This window comes from Pongo abelii, chromosome 1 (assembly GCF_028885655.2).
Source record: "Pongo abelii isolate AG06213 chromosome 1, NHGRI_mPonAbe1-v2.0_pri, whole genome shotgun sequence".
Lineage (NCBI taxonomy): Eukaryota > Metazoa > Chordata > Mammalia > Primates > Hominidae > Pongo > Pongo abelii.
In genome coordinates, this window is record NC_071985.2 from 94,309,327 (window position 1) to 94,330,423 (window position 21,097).

The 21,097-nt window shown below is 48.6% G+C and overlaps 1 protein-coding gene across 1 annotated transcript in view; it reads left to right on the forward strand.

The window, feature by feature from the left end:
* The window catches only part of SMG5 (SMG5 nonsense mediated mRNA decay factor), a 33,577-nt gene that overhangs the window by 2,893 nt on the left and 9,587 nt on the right, over window positions 1-21,097 (forward strand). The window contains exons 2-16 of the mRNA XM_002810027.6: window positions 802-900; window positions 1,782-1,905; window positions 2,554-2,710; window positions 5,113-5,202; window positions 6,351-6,440; window positions 7,427-7,505; window positions 11,409-11,534; window positions 11,642-11,710; window positions 12,147-12,355; window positions 13,156-13,293; window positions 13,454-14,053; window positions 16,298-16,473; window positions 18,470-18,545; window positions 19,235-19,410; window positions 20,794-20,952. Of these exons, the coding sequence (XP_002810073.1) occupies window positions 802-900; window positions 1,782-1,905; window positions 2,554-2,710; window positions 5,113-5,202; window positions 6,351-6,440; window positions 7,427-7,505; window positions 11,409-11,534; window positions 11,642-11,710; window positions 12,147-12,355; window positions 13,156-13,293; window positions 13,454-14,053; window positions 16,298-16,473; window positions 18,470-18,545; window positions 19,235-19,410; window positions 20,794-20,952 (2,368 nt within the window). The remainder of the gene's footprint in view (window positions 1-801; window positions 901-1,781; window positions 1,906-2,553; window positions 2,711-5,112; window positions 5,203-6,350; window positions 6,441-7,426; window positions 7,506-11,408; window positions 11,535-11,641; window positions 11,711-12,146; window positions 12,356-13,155; window positions 13,294-13,453; window positions 14,054-16,297; window positions 16,474-18,469; window positions 18,546-19,234; window positions 19,411-20,793; window positions 20,953-21,097) is intronic.

The window sequence follows — 21,097 nt, forward strand, 5'->3', positions numbered from 1 at the left end:
TTCCTTCAGCAGAATCTAGGCTTATCAGAATCTTGCTTACAGCTAAGCAGCCCAGGGGGCTCACTCTACTTCCCCATCATACCCCACGATTCCATAGTAGAATTTTATACTAGAAATGCCTTTCCTTTATGTCAGGGATAATAAGGCCTTATATAATAATTTATTCATTCCACTATTATTGAATGTTTACCATATACCAGAGCTATATATAAATTATTATTTCATTTAATCCTCACAGCAGTTCTCTGAAGTAGCTATTATTGTCTTCGTTTTTATTGATGTGGTAACTAAGGCTTTAAAAGGGTGGGTAATTTGCCCAAAGGCACAGAGTAAGACACAGCCAGGGTTCAAACCCTAGATTTTCTGCCTGGCATCACAGCGTGTGCTCTTTCCATTGGGAGAGTCGGCCTTACCATATCACAGAGTTTCTCTACTTTGACACTGTTGACATTTTGGGTAGGGTAATGCTTTATTGTGGTGGGCTGTCCTGTGTATTACAGGAGATTTAACAGCACCCACTAAATGCCAGTGGCAACCCTCTTTCCCCCCAGTTGTGATGACTCTAAATGTTTCTACCATTGCCAAATGTCCCCTGGTGGGCAGGGGTTGGGGAGGGGCAGGGGTTACTGTAACAAGATGGAGACTGTGTTCATCTTGTTTTGTACAGAGCTCAGCCTGCAGCCTTCTCCTTTTTTCCTCACCCCTAATTCTGTAGCTTTTCCTCTAGAATCAGTGTCCCAGCATCATCCTCCGTGGACCATGCATATGGCTGAGGGGATATTTGCCTGTATTTCTCTGCAGGGCTGTGGTGGAGGCTGTGCATCGACTTGACCTCATCCTTTGCAACAAAACTGCTTATCAAGAAGTATTCAAACCAGAAAACATTAGCCTGAGGAACAAGTAAGCTAGAGACTCTAAACCACCGATCCTTACTGTTTCCCTGCCTATCTCTACCAGAAACCTTCTCAGATATATAAACATGCGCTCTGTTTTACCTCCTGACCTCATGTTGCCTTAATGGTCTCTGAAATCTCTGGCCTTCCTAAGAGAGGAGATAGGATCCCTCACTCCATCTGCAGGTTTTACATCTAATAGACTGGTGCCATAAAGTAGCACAGTGTCTACATCTAAAAAGTAGAGTAAAATAAAATAAAAAGAACGGCATTCGAGGCAGGGCACAGTGGCTCATGTTTGTAACCCCAGCACCTTGGGAGACCAAGGCAGGAGGAACATTTGAGCCCAGGAGTTTGAGACCAGACCTGGCAACATAACAAGACCCCGTCTCCACAAAAAAATTAAAAAATTAGTTGAGTATGGTGCTGCACACCTGTAATCCCGCACATCTGTAGTTAGGCTGAGGTGGGAGGAGCCCAGAGGTTCAAGTTTATGGTGAACTATGATCCCGCCATTGCCACAGAGTGAGTGAGACCCTGTCTCAAAAAACAAAAAAAAAAACCCCAAAAATACATTTGAGTCAAGGGAGTCGGCCATACTGCATAATGAAGGGAAAAACGGGATAAAAAAGCAGAGAAAAAGGACTGAAGTGTACAAAGGGAAAAAATGAGGATTATTAGAATGTTTAGTGCTTCGTGCTTCTGTCTTTTGGGGCTCCCACTGCCTTCCTAGGCTGCTGTTGTGCTGGGTCATATTGACCCTGCATGTCTCTTGGGAAGCACAGAGATTTGTTGGTGGGGGTGTTGGCACATGACTCCTTGCCCTCAGTTCTTATATCCCTGCTCCAAGGGATGGGCTGTCTCTCATGCTCCTCTACACCCTCCCAGGCTGCGTGAGCTCTGCGTCAAGCTTATGTTCCTGCACCCAGTGGACTATGGGAGAAAGGCTGAGGAGCTGCTGTGGAGAAAGGTATACTATGAAGTTATCCAGCTTATCAAGACTAACAAAAAGGTAAGGGAAGGTCCTTGTCTAAAGAGGGAAAGCCAAGGAAGGAAGAGACAGCTAGGAAAGTGGGCGCAGAACATGGTTGGAGGTGGAGGAGCCAAGAAAAGATGGCAGAAAGAGGCTGGGCACGGTGGCTCATGCCTGTAATCCCAGCACTTTGGGAGGCTGAGGCGGGCAGATCTCCTGAGGTTGGGAGTTCGAGACCAGCCTGACCAACATGGAGAAACCCCATCTCTACTAAAAATACAAAATCAGCTGGGCGTGGTGGTGCATGCTTGTAATCCCAGCTACTCGGGAGGCTGAGGCAGGAGAATCACTTGAACCCAGGAGGCAGAGGTTGCGATGAGCCAAGATTGCGCCATTGTACTCCAGCCAGAGCAACAAGAATGAAACTCCATCTCAAAAAAAAAAAAAAAAAAAAAGACGGCAGAAAGGAAGGAGGGAGAGTCAGATGTAATTAGGATTGGAGAAGGAGGAGAGCCTGGTCCCAGATGGGAAGACCAGAGAGTTACAGCTAAGAGTATGAGACTAACTCATGAGTGAGAGTAGATGTAGATAAAGTTCCAGAGCCAAGTGAGATGAACAGGGTAAGGGAGGGTGAGTGCGACTCTGAGTTTATTGCTTAACCAGCCCCTTCCCTTTCGCAATCTGTAGCACATCCACAGCCGGAGCACTTTGGAATGTGCCTACAGGACGCACCTGGTTGCTGGTATTGGCTTCTACCAGCATCTCCTTCTCTATATCCAGTCCCACTACCAGCTGGAACTGCAGTGCTGCATCGACTGGACCCATGTCACTGACCCCCTCATAGGTCAGTGAAACCTGAAAGGTGGACTTGAGCAGGTTCTCATGCTTCTACCTCTGGCCTTATCCCTCAGGGTTCATGTAGCTTTTGACCCAGCCAGGCAGAGAGAGTTCTAGCAGAACTACATACAAATGGTTTATGAAGCTTGGATTTATCCAGACAATCATATGAGTTAGGGTAAAGATCTTAAGGAAAGAGAGAGGCCTGGGATTGTGGACTAAGGCAGAGGAGGGACAGAAAGACCTAGAGTAGGTCTGGCACTGGAAGGTGGTATTAATAACATTTCTTTTCTTCTCCCAGTTGAATTTGGCCAGCACTGTTTCTTTTGACTTTAGAGATTATTTCCCAACGTTTGATGAAAGTTTTGAAATCTTTAGATATGTTGGGAAAATTGTGGACAGTCTTTCAAGGTAGTGCAAGTTCCTTTTCCACCAGCTGAGGTACTGGCAGCTATAATTTTAACTCCTTTTCTAGTTGGTAAGTTTTCTCTTCAGTTCAGCCATCCTTTAGAGCTCCTTTCCCCAGCTCTCTCTGCTCTCTCTGTCCCCTCCATCACCAAGACAGACATTCTGGGTCAGAGATGGAGGTTGTGTCCTTGTCACCACATGGAGGAATTCTGTGATCAGAAGCAGAGCACCTGTGTTTTATGCATTTAAAAACATCTAGACCGGGCACGGTAGCTCATGCCTGTAATCCCAGCACTTTGAGAGGCCAAGGCAGGTGGATCACCTGAGGTCAGGAGTTTGAGACCAGCCTAGCCAACATGGTGAAACTTCATCTCTATTAAAAATATAAAAATTAGCTGGGCATGGTGGTGTGCACCTGTAATCCCAGCTACTCAGGAGGCTGAGGCAAGAGAATCACCTGAACCCGGTAGGTGAAGGTTGCAGTGAGCCAAGATCACGCCACTGCACTCCAGCCTGGGTGACAGAGTGAGACTCTGTCTCAAAAAAAAAAAAAAAATACCAAACCTCTAGACCAGGCGTGGTGGCTCATGCCTGTAATCTCAGCACTTTGGGAGGCCAAGGCAGGAGGATTGTTTAAGGCCAGGAATTCAGGACCAGCCTGGGCAACATAGTGAGATCCTACATCATCTCTACAAAAAATAAAATAATTTAACTGGCCATGGTGGTGCGTGCATGTTGTCCTAGCTACTTGGAAGGCTGAGGCAGGAGGATCGCCGAAGCCCAGGAGTTCGAGGCTGCAGTGAGCCATGATTTCATCGCTGGTACTCCAGCTGGGGCAATACAGCAAGACCTTCTCTCCAAAAAAAAAAAAAAAAAAAACCACCACATTATCTAAAAGACAAGATTATTCTGGGACCATGTCCATAGGTTACCAGATAGCTAGAGGGGTCCACAGCTTTAAAAAAACAGATCACTTCAAAGGGTTAGTTCCCCAAACCACTTTAGTTTTTATGTTCACTGATGTTTTCTCCATTCAGTCAACTGAGAAGTGTCTATAGAAAACATTAGGAATGGCTTTTCCAAATGGAAGCAACCCATCCGAGTGAGGCAGTAAGGTGGAATGGATAAGAGGACAGTCTCTGGAGCCTTTTGTATCCTAACTCTGCTGCTTAGCAGCTGTGTGACTAATTTCCTCAACTGTAAAATGGGAGTAATAAGAGTAACTTCATAGGGTTGCTGTGAGGATTAAGTTAATATTGTAGAATGCTTAGACAAGTTTCTGGCACATGAGAAAACTGCCTTCCAAAGATCTCAAGCTCTCTGAAGTTACCAGGCAGTTTCTTGGAAGGGAGAGGTGAGTGCTCAGGCATATTTGGCTTTGGCCATCAGCAGCCTCAGGCAGGGCAAGCCTACTTTTCTCCTTCATGGGCAGACTCTCCAGTAGGCTGCCTTCTCTGTGGACCTCCACTAGGAGCATCTGCCTTAGCCTCATTCACATGTCTTTCTTTTTTTTTCTTTTTTAAATTTTGTTGTTGTCGTTTTTGCTTTTTTTTTTAATTGGCGTCATTCACATTTCATTCTTGGGCAAGTTAGTTTCCCTTATTTACCCCAAACCTTTCACCTTTATGTGTGTAACTTCTACCCAAGACATTCATGACCCTATTCATACTTGAAGCTCATCCCTTCCTCCTTTCTGGAAGCCTTCCTGTGATGACCTTCCCACAAGGTGCAATCCTAGATTGAGGGCCCTAGCCCTCCTTTTCCAGTTCCTTCCTGTCCTATGAATGAATCTGCCTGTAAGTCTCTTGAGTCCCCACGTATGGCCACCTGTGATCCTCTGTGTCTCTCCCTGTGTCCTGGATGAGTGTGTGTCTGCCCTGGAAGACAATGTTCCAAGACTGGCCCTGGATTCTTAGTCTCTGCATCTCGGAGGGGTATTTCCTCATAGGTGCGGAGAGGCAGAAGAATGGGCTCACAAATCTCTTTCTCTTTGTCTCATAGGATGCAAGAAGCCAGTGTCTGCCTCAGGGAAGGAGATGGATTGGGCACAGATGGCATGTCACCGATGTCTAGTGTACCTGGGGGATTTGTGTAAGAATTTGCACCTTTCATTTTCTCTGTTTTGGGTTACAGGACAGGCCCAGGCTGCTTCAGTTGTTGGTAACACCCATTACAGGGTTGGAGAGCAGGAGGGATAGTTTGGCTTCTGATAACTTTTTCTCTCCCATCTGTTTCAGTGATCCCTTCTTTTCACTGCCCTTCCATGAGTCAGAGAGGATCAGTGAATATAGGAAAAAGGGAAATTTCTTTGAGCTTTGAGCAAATGAAGACAATAATTCTCTTTCAGTAGCGGGTTGGGAAGATTTTAATTTGATATTTTTGTTCTTTGAGTGTTTCTTTTATCTTTATGGACTGCTAGATGAATAGAAACTTCAGCACAGGGATTGAAATTAGACATCAAGGAGGACTTACCTTCCTAACAGATGTGTCTAAGGATGGAAAAGTACTCTTTTGCTTTATAGCCCCTGGGGCCTCTCGTCCTGATAGACAATGGTTTCTCATTAGGCTGCTGGTGTGTGGCTGTTGGGTGCATTATCTGTTATTGACCTGGGTCTCATATCCCTGCCCCCAGCCCACTCCTGGACCCCTCATGAGCAATGTGTGCAGAGTCAGCTGTTTCATATTTGATGGACCAGAGTATCATTAGTAGCGTCTTCTCTGTGAAATTGAGCATTTGCATTTCAGAACTAAATATCAGAGGTCTTTGCAAGCATTTATGTGTGCTGCAGCTCCCCTTCATTGGGAAGAGATTACCAAGAAGAACCTGTTCAGGCTGGGCGTGGTGGCATGCATCTGTAGTCCCAGCTACTTGGGAGGCTGAGGCAGGAGGATCATTTGAACCCAGGAGTTGGAGACCAGCCTGGGTGACAGCAAGACCCCGTCTCTAAAAAAAAAAAAAAAAAGAAAGAAAGAAAACAAAACAAAAAAAGAAGAGCTTATTTACTTCACAAACAATATTCTTTACATTTTGAACCTACCAGCAAGGAAGAGAGTTGAACAATTTGCCCATAGTCATGCAGATTTAGGACTGTGCCAGAGACCCCAGCAACCTGCCTCCTAGCTCAGATACTTTCCTTCCAGGCTCTTGTTACCGCTCTCAGAGTGGACTCCCAGATGTGGGGGAGGGTTTTCTGAAACTTAAAATCATCGAGTTTCCCTTCGTTTTCTCTCTTGTGCAGCCCGATATCAGAATGAATTAGCTGGCGTAGATACCGAGCTGCTAGCCGAGAGATTTTACTACCAAGCCCTGTCAGTAGCTCCTCAGATTGGTAAGTTGTCCCCAACTTGGGCCTCTGAATCCAGTAGGATTTTCCTAGGGAAGATGGTGTTGTTGAGATGGCAGGCAGTTCATACTCATTTTCCCCAGCTCCTCTTCATTCTCAGCTCTCTTGTACTTCACCTTGTTTATACCTTTTTCCTCTTGTAACACACTCAGAAAATGGTGGAAGGGGAAGATAAATGGGAAGGTCTTGAACTAAGAAGAAGTGAGGCAGAGTACAAGGAAAAGAGAAGATGGCTTTCCTCTCCCTGAGGTCTCTTGTAGAAAGAGGAGCACAATGAGATAAAGCGTAAGACTCTATTATAGAGAGAGATGGGGATTTGCATGTAGGAACAAGCACTCAGAGCTGAGATAGAGGAGAGGGCTCCATGGAGTTCCATCAACCTTGGAGGAGCCATAGTGGAAGCCAGAGGAATGGTACTCCATCAATTCAGGTAACGCCTGTCACACCAGGTGGGAACAAGCTGATGGATATAAGAAGAGGTCAGTAGGCTGGGCGCGGTGGCTCACATTTGTAATCCCAGCACTTTGGGAGGCTGAGGCAGGCGGATCACGAGGTCAGGAGATTGAGACCACGGTGAAACCTCGTCTCTATTAAAAATACAAAAAATTAGCCGGGCATGGTGGCGGGTGCCTGTAGTAGTCCCAGCTACTGGGAGAGGCTGAGGCAGGAGAATGGCGTGAACCTGGGAGGCAGAGCTTGCAGCACTGAGCCTAGATCGCACCACTGCACTCCAGCCTGGGCGACAGAGCGAGACCCCGTCTCCACACACAAAAAAAAAAAAAAAAAAAAAAAAGGAGGTCAATAATCCTCTAGAGGAACAAGATTAAGCTGCTAATCACCTGAGACAACGAGTGTTGCCTGCAGACCCAGCTGTTCTCCCCACAGGTTCTCTGATGCTTAGCATTGGTTGGGCCTGGCAGCTTTGAATGAGTATTGTGGCCTTAGACTGCATGAATTCTCTTTCTCCCTAGGAATGCCCTTCAATCAGCTGGGCACCCTGGCAGGCAGCAAGTACTATAATGTGGAAGCCATGTATTGCTACCTGCGCTGGTGAGTATTTGCCAGCTCTTTTTCCAGCCCTGCTTTTGTGTGCATATTATTTTGGCTTTGTTTTCCGTCTTCCTTTCCTCCTTCCTCTAGCTTGTGGCTGAGTTAGGGGAATGCTAAGATTGAAGGGTCTCTCCATTCAGGGGGACTCTGACACAGTCCTGCTGCTTTTCACATAACCACTGGATCTGTAGACACTTGGGCAGCTAAAATAGCTATTTAATATCTTACGCAAAATACAAGATTGCTGTTTTTTTGAAGAAGGAAATAAATTTGATACAGTTGGTAAAATGTTACTAAGTTGGCTTCTGGCAAGAGCATGAGAATTCTGGAGTGTGTTAATGTGGTAATATACGTGGAAGGACCAGTAGGGTGGGTCACTGCTTCCCTGGGTCTGACTCTTAGCTGTTAAAATAAAAAACAACATTTTTGGCAGGGCCTGGTAGCTCATACCTGTAATCCTAGCACTTTGGGAGGCCAAGGCAGGCAGATCACCTGAGGTTAGGAGTTTGGAACCAGCCTGGCCAACATGGTGAAACCCCATCTCTACTAAAAATACAAAAATCAGCTGGGTGTGGTGGAGAGCGCCTCTAATCCTAGCTACTTGGGAGGCTGAGGCAGGAGAATCACTTGAACCCAGGAGGCAGAGGTTGCAGTGAGCCGAGATCATGCCACTGCACTCCAGCCTGGGCAACAGAGCAAGACTCCATCTCAAAAAAAAAAAAACCTTTTCAGGGCACTCAAAATTGATTAAGCTTAGGGTATTGAGTCGCCGTACAAGTTGCCGTAACCAAGAGCACATGAGACTGATAGGTAAACCAGAATACTTTACCTGGAATGCTTTTAAGTTATACTGAGAAATAAACTGCCAGGAAAACAGAAAAATTCACCTTTGTCACCTAATCAGTGCTAAAGTTGAGAAGCCAAAATCATTCTCAGAAGAAGTTATATAATGAGCTTGGGCTTCAAGCAAAAGGAGTAGGGTGGTCTTCATAGCTTAAGTGGTCAACTACTAAAGTATATCCAAATAGTAAAGTAATCAGATAATAAAGTATAAAATAATGAAATACTAATTGTACCTCATAATTCCATGTGCCATGACTTTTGGTTCACCTGGCCAAGGTAACCTAGTCCCCGTATTAAGTTTAGCTTGTTGGGGGTCCCTCTCGTCTAGATCAGTTCAGGCTGGCCTTCTGTACCTATACCGATATATTCATTCATTCTTAAGTATCGTTACTAGGTTTATAACCTGGTGTATCTTTTGCATTTCTTTTTTCTTTTTTTTTTTTGAGATGGAGTTTCACTCTTGTTGCCCAGGCTGGAGTGCAATGGCGTGATCTCGGCTCACTGCAACCTCCACCTGCCGGGTTCAAGTGATTCTTCTGCCCCAGCCTCCCAAGTAGCTAGGATTACAGACATGCGCCACAACGCCTGGCTAATTTTGTATTTTTAGTAGAGACGGGGTTTCTCCATGTTGGTCAGGCTGGTCTCGAACTCCCGACCTCAGGTGATCCGCCCGCCTTGGCCTCCCAAAGTGTTGGGATTACAGGCGTGAGCCACCGCGCCCGGCTGTATCTTTCCCATTTGTTAAATGCCTTCCTGAGAATGACCCCCCTTTACTTGTCCTGGGTCCCTCATCATACTCATAAGCATGATTTAGGGTGGGTCAGTTCCAAAAGAGAGCCAGGCATATCCAGGTTTGGGAGGTGCCCACTAAGGGCACACCTGACTCTGCTAAAACAATTCTCTCTCATGGTTTATGGGTAGACATTGGGCAGGGCTCAGCTGGGCAATCTGCCTTCTCCTGGAGGCATTGTTTAGGGTTAGCCATTGGTATTCAGCTGATTGGAAGGTCTAATATGTCTGGAGGGTTGGGTCATTTGGCCCCTCTCGTCTGTGTGGTCTTAGGACCACGTGTGGTGTCTTCCACAGGGTAGAAGAACTTCTTATGTAGTGGCTCAAGGCTCCAACAGTGAACAATAACTTAAGAGACTTGGAAGCTGTTACTTCTATAATATTCTATTGGTCATAGCCCTTCCTCCCGCAGCCCCCTGCAAGATTTAAGGGGAGGAGATATAGACCACACTTCTCAGTGGAAGGAGTGTCAGATAATTTTTGGCTATCTTTAATTCACCACAGACATTGGTTTCTTCTATTTTACACCTCACTTTTTATAATTAAAAACATGTTTTTAAGAAACAAGACACAAAATGTCATGAGTGTTAAGGTCATTGGGTTGTTTTTGTTTTTGTTTTTGTTTTTTTTGAGACAGTCTTGCTTTGTCGCCTAGGCTGGTGTGCAATGGTGCGATCTCGGCTCACTGCAACCTCCACCTCCTAGGTTCAGGCGATTCTCCTGCCTCAGCCTCCTGAGTAGTTGGAATTAAAGGCGCATGCCACCATGCCCGGCTAATTTTTTTTTTTTTTTTTTTTTGAGATGGAGTCTTGCACTGTCGCACAGGCTGGAGTGCAGTGGTGCGATCTCAGCTCACTGCAAGCGCCGCCGCCCAGGTTCACACCATTCTTCTGCCTCAGCTTCCCAAGTAGCTGGGACAATAGGCGCCCGCCAACACGCCCGGCTAATTTTTTGTATTTTTAGTAGAGATGGGGTCTCACTGTGTTAGCCAGGATGGTCTCGATCTCCTGACCTCGTGATCCACCTGCCTCGGCCTCCCAAAGTGCTGGGATTACAGGCGTGAGCCACTGAGCCCGGCCTGGCTAATTTTTTGTATTTTTAGTAGAGACAGGGTTTCACCATGTTGGCCAGGCTCATCTCAAACTCCTGACCTCATGATAAGCCCGCCTCAGCCTCCCAAAGTGCTGGGTTTACAGATCCCAGTACAGATGAGCCATGCACCTGGCTGTGTGTGTGTGTTTGTCTTTAGTAAGACAGGGCTGAGGGCTGGGCAGTGTCTCACACTCGTAATCCCAGGACTTTGGGAGGTTGAGGGTCACTTGAGTCCAGGAGTTTAAGGCCAGCCTGGTCAACATAGTGAGACCCCATCTCTACAAAAGAAAAGCTAAAAAATGAGCTGGGGCTGGGCGCGGTGGCTCGTGCCTATAATCCCAGCACTTTGGGAGGCTGAGGCAGGTGAATCACCTGAGGTCAGGAGTTTGAGACCAGTCTGGCCAACATGGTGAAACCCCGTCTCTACTAAAAATACAAAAATGAGCCGGGCCTGGTGGCAGGCACCTGTAATCCCAGCTACTTGGGAGACTCAGGCACGAGAATTGCTTGAACCTGGGAGGCAGAGGTTGCAGTGAGCTGAGATTGTGCCACTGCACTCCAGCCAGGTTGATAGAGTGAGACTCAGTTTCAAAAAAAAAAAAAAAAAAAAAAAAGAGACAGTTGGATTGGGGACTTTTCTCTACCATGTATTAGCTGTGTGACCTAGGTCAGTGTGCTTGTTCTCTCACAGGCTCTGTGTCCTCATCTGTGAATGTGGACAATATTCGGGTACATTGCCTGACACAGTGGGTGCTCAGTACATGTTTGTGTTTGCATGTTGGGAGTCTTAACTGAAATAGTGCATGTAAATACCCTTGCACATGGTAAATGCTTGTTAAATGCTATCCATTATAAAATATTCTATGCTTAAAAATAGGTGAAGGATAGAAGGATAGTGTATTTCAGGGATGGTAATAACTAAGTTTGTAACAGGGTAGGATTGATACTCTCCTTTTACAAAGCAGAGTAAGACATTGTTTTTCCTCTGACTAATCTAGAAGTTATGTGTGTGTGTGTTACAGGGAAAGATAGCTCATGAGCCTTTTACCCTGAGTATGTACATGGAAGCTGAGGCTGGGAGCAGCCTGTATTTACTAGTAACATTGTTTCCTAAAGCCCCAGCAGAGTAACATATCCTCCCCCTGCCAAGACTCAGTAGCTCACCTCTATCTCCTACAGCATCCAGTCAGAAGTGTCCTTTGAGGGAGCCTATGGGAACCTCAAGCGGCTGTATGACAAGGCAGCCAAAATGTACCACCAACTGAAGAAGTGTGAGACTCGGAAACTGTCTCCTGGCAAAAAGCGGTGAGTGGGGCCTGTGAGGAGGAGGGGGGTTTTTCTGCAGTTGGTGCAGTAGGACCATAGGGACTGTGGGGCCATTCAGCATTTACTTTGGGCTCTTCTCATTTCAGATGTAAAGACATTAAAAGGTTGCTAGTGAACTTTATGTATCTGCAAAGCCTCCTACAGCCCAAAAGCAGGTGAGTGGAAGAGAGCATGAACCTGAACTGTCCTGTGAGCCCCAGCCATGATGCTTTACAGAAGGAACCTTGACAAGGGTGGACTGTCGAGTTCTGCCCTCAGTTTGAACATCCGTTGCCAATTCATCCTTTCTTGGCATTCCTCACTGTTTCTCCCAAGGGTACTGTGCCCATCCTCCTCCCAGCAGCTCTCCCTGTGGCACAGAATGGGTGCTTAGGAGATGTTGAAGAGGGAATGGCTGAATGAGAAGCCTACTCCCATCCCTTCCCCTGTTTTAGTTGCTGTGGAGATCAATCTAGCACTACCCTTCCCTGCTGTGCTTTCAGGTCTCCCCTGCAGCATCCCATAGTCCTTTCTCTGAATCTTGTATTCCCTGCTCTTCTCCCTCCCCAGCCCCCACCACTGACCTCCCCTGTTACTCCTGCCCCTCTGTAGCTCCGTGGACTCAGAGCTGACCTCACTTTGCCAGTCAGTCCTGGAGGACTTCAACCTCTGCCTCTTCTACCTGCCCTCCTCACCCAACCTCAGCCTGGCCAGTGAGGATGAGGAGGAGTATGAGAGTGGATATGCTTTCCTCCCGGATCTTCTCATCTTTCAAATGGTCATCATCTGCCTTATGTGTGTGCACAGCTTGGAGAGAGCAGGTAACCTTCCCTATGTTCCTCTTTTCTCTTCCACTGGCTTTGGGGATCCTCACTCCCCTTTTCTGCAGCTCCTTATTCATAAACTTCCTTCCACAAGCAGCCTCTTCACTCCTGTGTCACTGCTTGGCTGTGGGCGAGTAAGGGCCAAGGGATCCTACCCTAAAGGAGCTCCTGGTAATTGAGTACAAGCAACAGCACATTTCCTTCCCCCTTCTCCTTACTGCCTCCCATAAATATGCACACCCTTGGCCAGGGCCTGTGCAGAGACAAGGGTCAGGATACTTAGTGATGATCCAAACAGAATTTCAGACCTTCTGTTGGAGGCATTTAGGCAATTCTGGAAGCCTTTCTGGCAGACGTGTATGTAGAGCAAGATTGGGAGGTAAGGAGGGATAGGACTGGATGTGAAGGCTCTTGAGGCATGGGGAGGAACCTCAGAGCCAGGGAGGATGAGATGGGACAGAAGGATATGCTTATCTGAAGGAGCACAAGGTGAGATGGTACATTCTAGATTATGGAAGGGATAATAGGACATGTACAGTGCCTCACGCCTGTAATCCCAGCACTTTGGGAGGCCGAGGCGGGCAGATTGCTTGAGCCCAGGTGTTCAAGACCCAGCCTGGGCAACCTAGTGAGACTCTTGTCTCTAAAAAGTTAAAAAAAAAAAAAAAAAAAAAGAATCTTTGTTGAGTAGTTGGATCCTTGGAAGAGTTGAGAACAGATGAGATGTGGTTGGAATTAATGGTGCCTACTCCTCATCAGGGCCCTAGGCCCCTAATGCCTGGCTTTCCTGACTTCAGGATCCAAGCAGTACAGTGCAGCCATTGCCTTCACCCTGGCCCTCTTTTCCCATCTCGTCAATCATGTCAACATACGGCTGCAGGCTGAGCTGGAAGAGGGCGAGAATCCCGTCCCGGCATTCCAGAGTGATGGCACAGGTGGGAGAATGGGGGAGGTCATCCCTATGGAAAGGTTGGTGTGGGGCATGGGGATGAAGGAAAGGAACACAGACTCGGGGGAAGTGGTGTTGGAGAGCACATTCCAGCTTCCAGGCCCCACCTGTTCCTCGTGCTCCACCTGACCTTCCTCTTTCCGCAGATGAACCAGAGTCCAAGGAACCTCTGGAGAAAGAGGAGGAGCCAGATCCTGAGCCTCCTCCTATAGCACCCCAAGTGGGTGAGGGCAGAAAGAGCCGTAAGTTCTCTCGCCTCTCCTGTCTCCGCCGTCGCCGCCACCCACCCAAAGTTGGTGATGACAGTGACCTGAGTGAAGGCTTTGAATCGGACTCAAGCCATGACTCAGCCCGGGCCAGTGAGGGCTCAGACAGTGGTTCTGACAAGAGTCTTGAAGGTGGGGGAACGGCCTTTGATGCTGAAACAGACTCGGAAATGAATAGCCAGGAGTCCCGATCAGACTTGGAAGATATGGAGGAAGAGGAGGGGACACGGTCACCAACCCTGGAGCCCCCTCGGGGCAGATCAGAGGCTCCTGATTCCCTCAATGGCCCACTGGGCCCCAGTGAGGCTAGCATTGCCAGCAATCTACAAGCCATGTCCACCCAGATGTTCCAGACTAAGCGCTGCTTCCGACTGGCCCCCACCTTTAGCAACCTGCTCCTCCAGCCCACCACCGACCCTCATACCTCGGCCAGCCACAGGCCTTGTGTCAATGGGGATGTGGACAAGCCATCAGAGCCAGGTATTTGGACCACTTCATCATCCTGTTCTGGTCCGCACCTCCATGCCATAGACACTCACCAGAGAGGCCGCTTTCCTATCTGTGTGAATGACCTCTCGTCTGTACCCTTACCTTTGGCCCTCTGCCTGTGGTGTAGCCCATGAGTTTTTTCCTGAGGGTCCGCTCTCCTGCTCACTTCTTTATTCCCATCTCCCAACCCATTTGTTGGTTTTATTTCTCTTGCACTTCCCTCTGCCCTGTGGGTTTGGGGCTTTCCTCCCTGCACAACAACTGGAGCTGCAGCTTCCTTCCCTATGCCATCCCAAGTCCCTCCAGGGCTTCGGGAAGCTAGAAAAACTGGTACCCACCAGGGCAGGTGCATTAGAGTGAGACTTCTCTCCTGAGGATCTTCCCTGCAAACAGAGTACCCATTTAGTAGCAGCAACCATTTGTTAAGGCTACTCTATGCATTGTTCTAGGGTGTTGTCTTATTTGACCTTCATAGCAGTCTTGTGGTAGAAGAGTTGTCATCCCTACTCTAGGCTGTCTTTTACTTCCGAAGTTTTTTTTTTATTTAAAGACAGGGTCTTATCTATCGCCCAGACTGGAGTGCACTGGCGCAATCTTGGCTCACTGCAACCACTGCTTCCTAGGCTCAAGCGATTCTCTTACCTCAGCCTTCTGAGTAGCTGGGATGACAGGCATGTGCCACCATGCCCAGCTAATTTTTGTGTGTGAGTGTGTGTATATATATGTGTGTGTATATATGTGTGTGTGTGTGTATGTGTGTTATATATATATATATTTTTTTTTTTTTTTGAGACAGAGTCTCACTCTGTTGCCCAGGCTGGAGGGCAGTGGCACGATCTCGGCTTACTGCAGCCTCTGCCTCCCAGGTTGAAGCAATTCTGCCTCAGCCTACCAAGTAGCTGGGACTACAGGCGCGCACTACCATGCCTGGCTAATTTTTGTATTTTTAGTAGAGATGGGGTTTCGCCATGTTGGCCAGGCTGGTCTTAGACTCCTGACCTTAAGTGATCTGTCTACCTCGGCCTCCCAAAGTGCTGGGATTACAGGTGTGAGCCGCCATGCCCGGCCCCTCCAAACTTTTATGCATATAGTGTTTTGTCTGTCTGGCACGTGCTTTTCCTCCCTTGCTCCCAGCCTATCACTTAGCTAATTCTTACTTGCCCCCACTAGATTTTAGCTTAAAAGTCATTTGGTCTGGGACTCCTTCAAGGGTATGTTAGATTTGCTTCTTGTGGCCGCCTGCACCTCTGCAGCCTCCAGTCCTTTTCCACTCTATTGAGGTTGCCTGTTGATTTGTCTGTCTCCCCAGTTAGAGTCTGAACTGCTCGAGGGCAGGACAGAATATATCTTACTTATTGCTGTATCCGCAGTACCTAACACAGTGCCTGGCACATGGATGGGACTTAAGAACTATAGAATGACTGAGTGAATGACAGAAATGAGGGATGCTCAGAGATGTGAAGGGACCTGTCCAGTGTTCTCACTTGCAAAGTAGAAGAGCTAGGAATTAAAAGTAACTCTTTTTTTTTTTTTTTTTTTGAGACAGAGTCTCTCTCTGTTGCCCAGGCTGGAGTGCAGTGGCGCAATCTCGGCTCACTGCAACCTCCACCTCCCGGGTCAAACAATTCTCCTGCCTCAGCCTCCTGAGTAGCTGAGATTACAGGCATGCACCACCACACCCAGCTAATTTTTGTATTTTTAGTAGAGACGGGGTTTCACCATGTTGGCCAGGCTGGTCTTGAACTCCTGACCTTGTGATCCACCCACCTTGGCCTCCCAAAGTGCAGGGATTACAGGCATGAGCCGCCACGCCCGGCCTGAAAGTAACTCTTTTAAAACCATACCCCTTGTTTTTCTCCCTCCCTTGTAGCTCCCCTCTAACTGTCTGCCCTACCTTCCAGCACAGAGTAGGCACTTCATAAATCCTAGTTGAATGAATAGCGGTAGATCAATGTCACAAATTACTTGAGTCTATAAGAATCATATTTAAAAGGCACCGTATTTAAAAAGCAACCTTGGTAAAATGAATTTGAGGAGATTAAAAAACAACAACAGTTAGTGGGCCTGGAAAAATTGAACAAGGGCCTGTAAGTGGTTCCCCAGATTTTTCATATCCAAATTCCTCAGAAGGGCCCAGGCCAGGTGGAAGCATGCTCCCTGCACAGAGCTGAGGCCTGTTGCCAAGTGTCAGTTGTTTATCCCAGTTTTTTTCTCTTCCATTCACCTACCCCCCAGCCTCTGAGGAGGGCTCTGAGTCGGAGGGGAGTGAGTCCAGTGGACGCTCCTGTCGGAATGAGCGCAGCATCCAGGAGAAGCTTCAGGTCCTGATGGCTGAAGGTCTGCTTCCTGCTGTGAAAGTCTTCCTGGACTGGCTTCGGACCAACCCCGACCTCATCATCGTGTGTGCGCAGGTGTGTCAGTCCACTCCATTGCCCCTGTCAGGTCCCAGGGTCTTGGAGGAGGGGATGAGCCAGGATGGGGCCTGAGGAACCCCCAGATGGCCAAGGCAAGAATTATTGCCAAGCAATTAAGCACCTATCTGTGCTGGGCCTTTATGCTCTGACAGGGAAGGATTAGGCATGATCTTGGCCCTCACAAAGCCTGTGGCCAGGGAACAATGAGCGAGCTGCTTATTTTGCTTTGTATCCCCAACGCTGGGCATAATATCTGCCATTATGAGTAATGCCAGTAGAAGTATGTGTTCAAGGACCAAACTTGATAAATACCAAAGAATCCAGAGAAGGGAGAGAACATTGAGTAGAGGATAGTGACAGAAGAGATGGGAACTTCTGACAAGAGTTGTGAAGATGTACTAGGCAGGGGAAACAGCTTAAGGAGAGTCACACAACAGGACCGAGCTCTTGTCAAGCCGGCTGCCATAGAGGCTGGGTGGGGCCATGGTAGCTTTCCCTTCCTTCTCAGGTTCAGAGTGTCAGCCTTGAACTTCTAATTCCCAGAGGCATTTATTCAGTGTTTTCTTCTAGGGGCATACCTGGCCTGCTGTGGAAGACTTTCTTCCCTGTGGGTCGCCCCAGTCCCTAGATGAGACGGTTTGGGTCAGGGCCAGGTGCACCCTTGGGTGTGTGCTTATGTCTGATGACAGTTAGTTACTCAGTCATTAGTCATTGAGGGAGGTGTGGTGAAGATGGAGATGCTGGGTCACATCCCCAGAGAGGTGTTCCAGTATGGGCACATGGGAGGGCTGGAAGGATAGGTTACTGCTAGACGTAGAGAAGCCACGTCCCTTAACACCCTGGCTTTTCCCACTACCAAGATCCAGAAAGTCCTTGTGGTTTTGCTGCTTTCTCCTTTTTTTTTTTTTTTTTTTTGAGATGGAGTCTGGCTCTGTCGCCCAGGCTGGAGTGCAGTGGCACGATCTCGGCTCACTGCAAGCTCTGCCTCCTAGGTTCACGCCATTCCCCCCCTCAGCCTCCTGAGTAGCTGGGACTACAGGCGCCACCACGCCTGGCTAATTTTTTGTATTTTTAGTAGAGACGGCGTTTCACCATGTTAGCCAGGATGGTCTTGATCCGCCTGCCTCAGCCTCCCAAAGTGCTGGGATTACAGGTGTGAGCCACCGTGCCCGGCCTGCTTTCTTCTTTCATGAAGCATTCAGCTGGTGAAAAAGTTCAGCCAGGCTGGTCTCGAACTCTTGACCTCAAGTGATCTGCCTGCCTTAGCCTCCCAAAGTGCTGGAATTACAGGCATGAGCCACTGCGCCCAGTCCGAATGTGGCTTTTTTTTGTTTTGTTTTGTTTTGTTTTGAAACAAGGTCTCACTCTGTTGCCCAGGCTGCAGTGCAGTGGCGTACCTCGGCTCCACTGCAGCCTCGACCTCCTGGGCTCAAGCAGTCCTCCCAACTAAGCCTCCCCAGTAGCTGGGACTACAAGCGCATGCCCCCACGCCTGGCTTTTTTTTTTTTTTTTTTTGAGTTTCATTCTCGTTGCCCAGGCTGGAGTGCAATGGCACAGTCTCAGCTCACTGCAGCCTCCGCCTCCTGGGTTCAAGCGATTCTCCTGCCTCAGCCTCCCGAGTAGCTGGGATTATAGACACCTGCCACCATGCCCGGCTAATTTTTTTTTGTATTTTTAGTAGAGATGGGGTTTCACCATGTTGGCCAAGCTGGTCTCCAACTCCTGACCTCAGGTGATCCGCCTACCTTGGCCTTCCAAAGTGCTGGGATTATAGGCATGAACCACCGTGCCCAGCCAGCCCAGCTAATTTTTGTGTTTTTTGTAGAGACAAGGTTTTGCCTTGTTGCCCAGGCTTCTTTTGTTAATTTTAAAATCAAACCACCAAAGGCCTCTGAACATAGGCCACATCCCTCAGGGCGGTGCTTTCCTTGCTCACTGCTATTCTCCACCACTATCTCTGGCTGAAGGCCTCCTCTCCCTTCTCTCTCCCCAGAGCTCTCAAAGTCTGTGGAACCGCCTGTCTGTGTTGCTGAATCTGTTGCCTGCTGCTGGTGAACTCCAGGAGTCTGGTGAGTGGGTCCCTGGCATTACCCTCCTTTCTTTTCTCTCTCATTGGCCCCACTAAGCCCATCCCCCCTCCCCATAACCCAGCCCTTGGAGTAAGGAGGTTAATGGGATTCACTGCCAGCCTCCCTAGCACACAGCAGTCATTGTGTGGTCTAGGCCTCTCCGGTTTCCCACCCTAACACTGCTGTACTGTGGGCAGGTGGCCTGGTCAGCAAGGGAGTGTGCTCCCTGGGGAATGCAAGGGCAGAGTGAGAGGGCCCTGGGAGCCAGACCTAGCTGCTGCTGTTGCACTGATGCCTGTGGTCATTGAGAATTGACTTTGACCTACCAAGTTTGTTTGTCTGGCTCATCTCCTCCTACCACCTTCCAGCTGGAAAACTCCACCTGCTCCTACCTCTTAAGACTTGCCAAGGGCTATTCATTCATCCTGAGCCCCTCCTCTCATTTCCATCCCAATGTAATTGTCCCTTCTGTCAGGAAGCCTTCCTGACCTGAGCCCTTCTGCTCTGCCTGACTGGCTCTTATGTGTCCATCTCTCTTTACTTCACTCCCTCCATCTCTCCCCACTGTCCTAGGGTATGTCCTGTCTCATCATCTCATCAGCCTGATAATTCCCAAAGGGAAAGGTTATGTCTTTCTGACTGGGAGTTCCCACAGGACAGATGGTCTTATGTGTCCTTCTTCTGCCCAGGCCTGGCCTTGTGTCCTGAGGTCCAAGATCTTCTTGAAGGTTGTGAACTGCCTGACCTCCCCTCTAGCCTTCTGCTCCCGGAGGACATGGCTCTTCGTAACCTGCCCCCGCTCCGAGCTGCCCACAGACGCTTTAACTTTGACACGGATCGGCCCCTGCTCAGCACCTTAGAGGAGGTAAGGATAGCATTTCTTATGCCACAGCTCTGTTTGTCAGTCACAAACAGCGGCAAACGGGTTCAGGTCTGGGGAGGGAGGGGGCAGGATGCCCTTTTCCACCCAGACAGGGACAGTGTCCTTGGGGCTACAGGCTGTGCTTCCTTCTTCATTCAGTGAGCCATTTTAGCTTTTTTCCTGCCTTGGCAGGGTGTCCTTCTAAAGGTCTGCCATTGGTAGTTTCTACTATTGTAGAACAACCACCCCCTTCCTTTCTCTGCCTTCTGTAAAGAGCAGAACAAATAGTTATTAGGGCTTCGAAATCTTTATCAGTCTCTTTTCTAACTCTGGGCCGAACATCTGGGCCGAACTGATGCTCCGAACTGATGCTCCAAGCTGAACATCTGAGCTGATCATCTGAGCTGATGCTCCGAACTGATGCTTGGAACTGATGCTCCGAGCTGAACATCAAACAATCATAGAAAGTTAGAGCTGGAAGGGAATGTGCTGCCCCCTTAGTCCAGCAACTTTCACCCTTAAATCTCCATCACCACATGGGCCATTTGGGGGCAGCAGAGGGAAGCCAAGCAGACAGGCCACCCAGTCCTGACATACACAAACCACCTGGCTGCTCCCTCCAACCAGAGCTGCCTGGCTCTGTTTTATATTTTAGAGTTCTAGATAAGATTTTTATTTGAGAGGGAAGAAGGGTTTTACTGACCACAAAAATAAGTTGGGGCCAGGTGCAATGGCTCACCTCTGTAATCCCAGCATTGGTGGGGGGCCAAGGCAGGTGGATCGCTTGAGTTCAGGAGTTTAAGAACAGCCTGGGCAATATGGCAGGACCTCATTTCTATCAAAAAATACAAAAATTAGCTGGACATGGTGGTGCGCACCTGTAGTCCCAGCAACTTGGGGGCCGAGGCAGGAGGATGACTTCAGCCCAGGAGGTAGAGGCTGCAATGAGCTGTAATCACACCACTGCACTCCAGACTGGGTAACAAAGCGAGATTCCATCTCAAAAAAATAATAAATTGGAAAATGTGATCTAGTTTGGTCCCCTGGAGCATTATGAGAAGCATTAGGAGAGAGATGGTATCAGAACCCAGGTCTCCTCACTTCCAGCCCATTGTCCTTTGCTCTTGTTTCTTAGCCCAAGTCCTGGTTCTCTGGTCCTCCTAGGAGTTTTCTTGCTGTACCTACTCGTTTTCTGGCAGTTAGAGGCTCTGGGCCTTAGTGTTTCTCCTTCCCACTCCACAGACCACAAATCTTCCCCTGGAGCCCTTGTTGCTGAGGTGGCTGGGCCAGCAGGGAGGTGGGAGGGTGAGAGTGGGGGGTCCTGGAGGGCAGGGTGGGTCTAGAGGGCCCTGCTCAGCAGCGCTGGGCTCCTGTATCTCCCCACAGTCAGTGGTGCGCATCTGCTGCATCCGCAGCTTTGGTCATTTCATCGCCCGCCTGCAAGGCAGCATCCTGCAGTTCAACCCAGAGGTTGGCATCTTCATCAGCATTGCCCAGTCTGAGCAGGAGAGCCTGCTGCAGCAGGCCCAGGCACAGTTCCGAATGGTGAGTCAGGCCTTCCCCTCCCCGTCAGCTCTGCTCCCACTGGGCTCACTGAGAAACCAGGGTAAGAGGCTCAGACCCTCTGGTGGTCTCCACCTGAAGGACATAGTAAGATGCCTAGGGAGAGGGGAGGGGAGGCTGGGAGGGA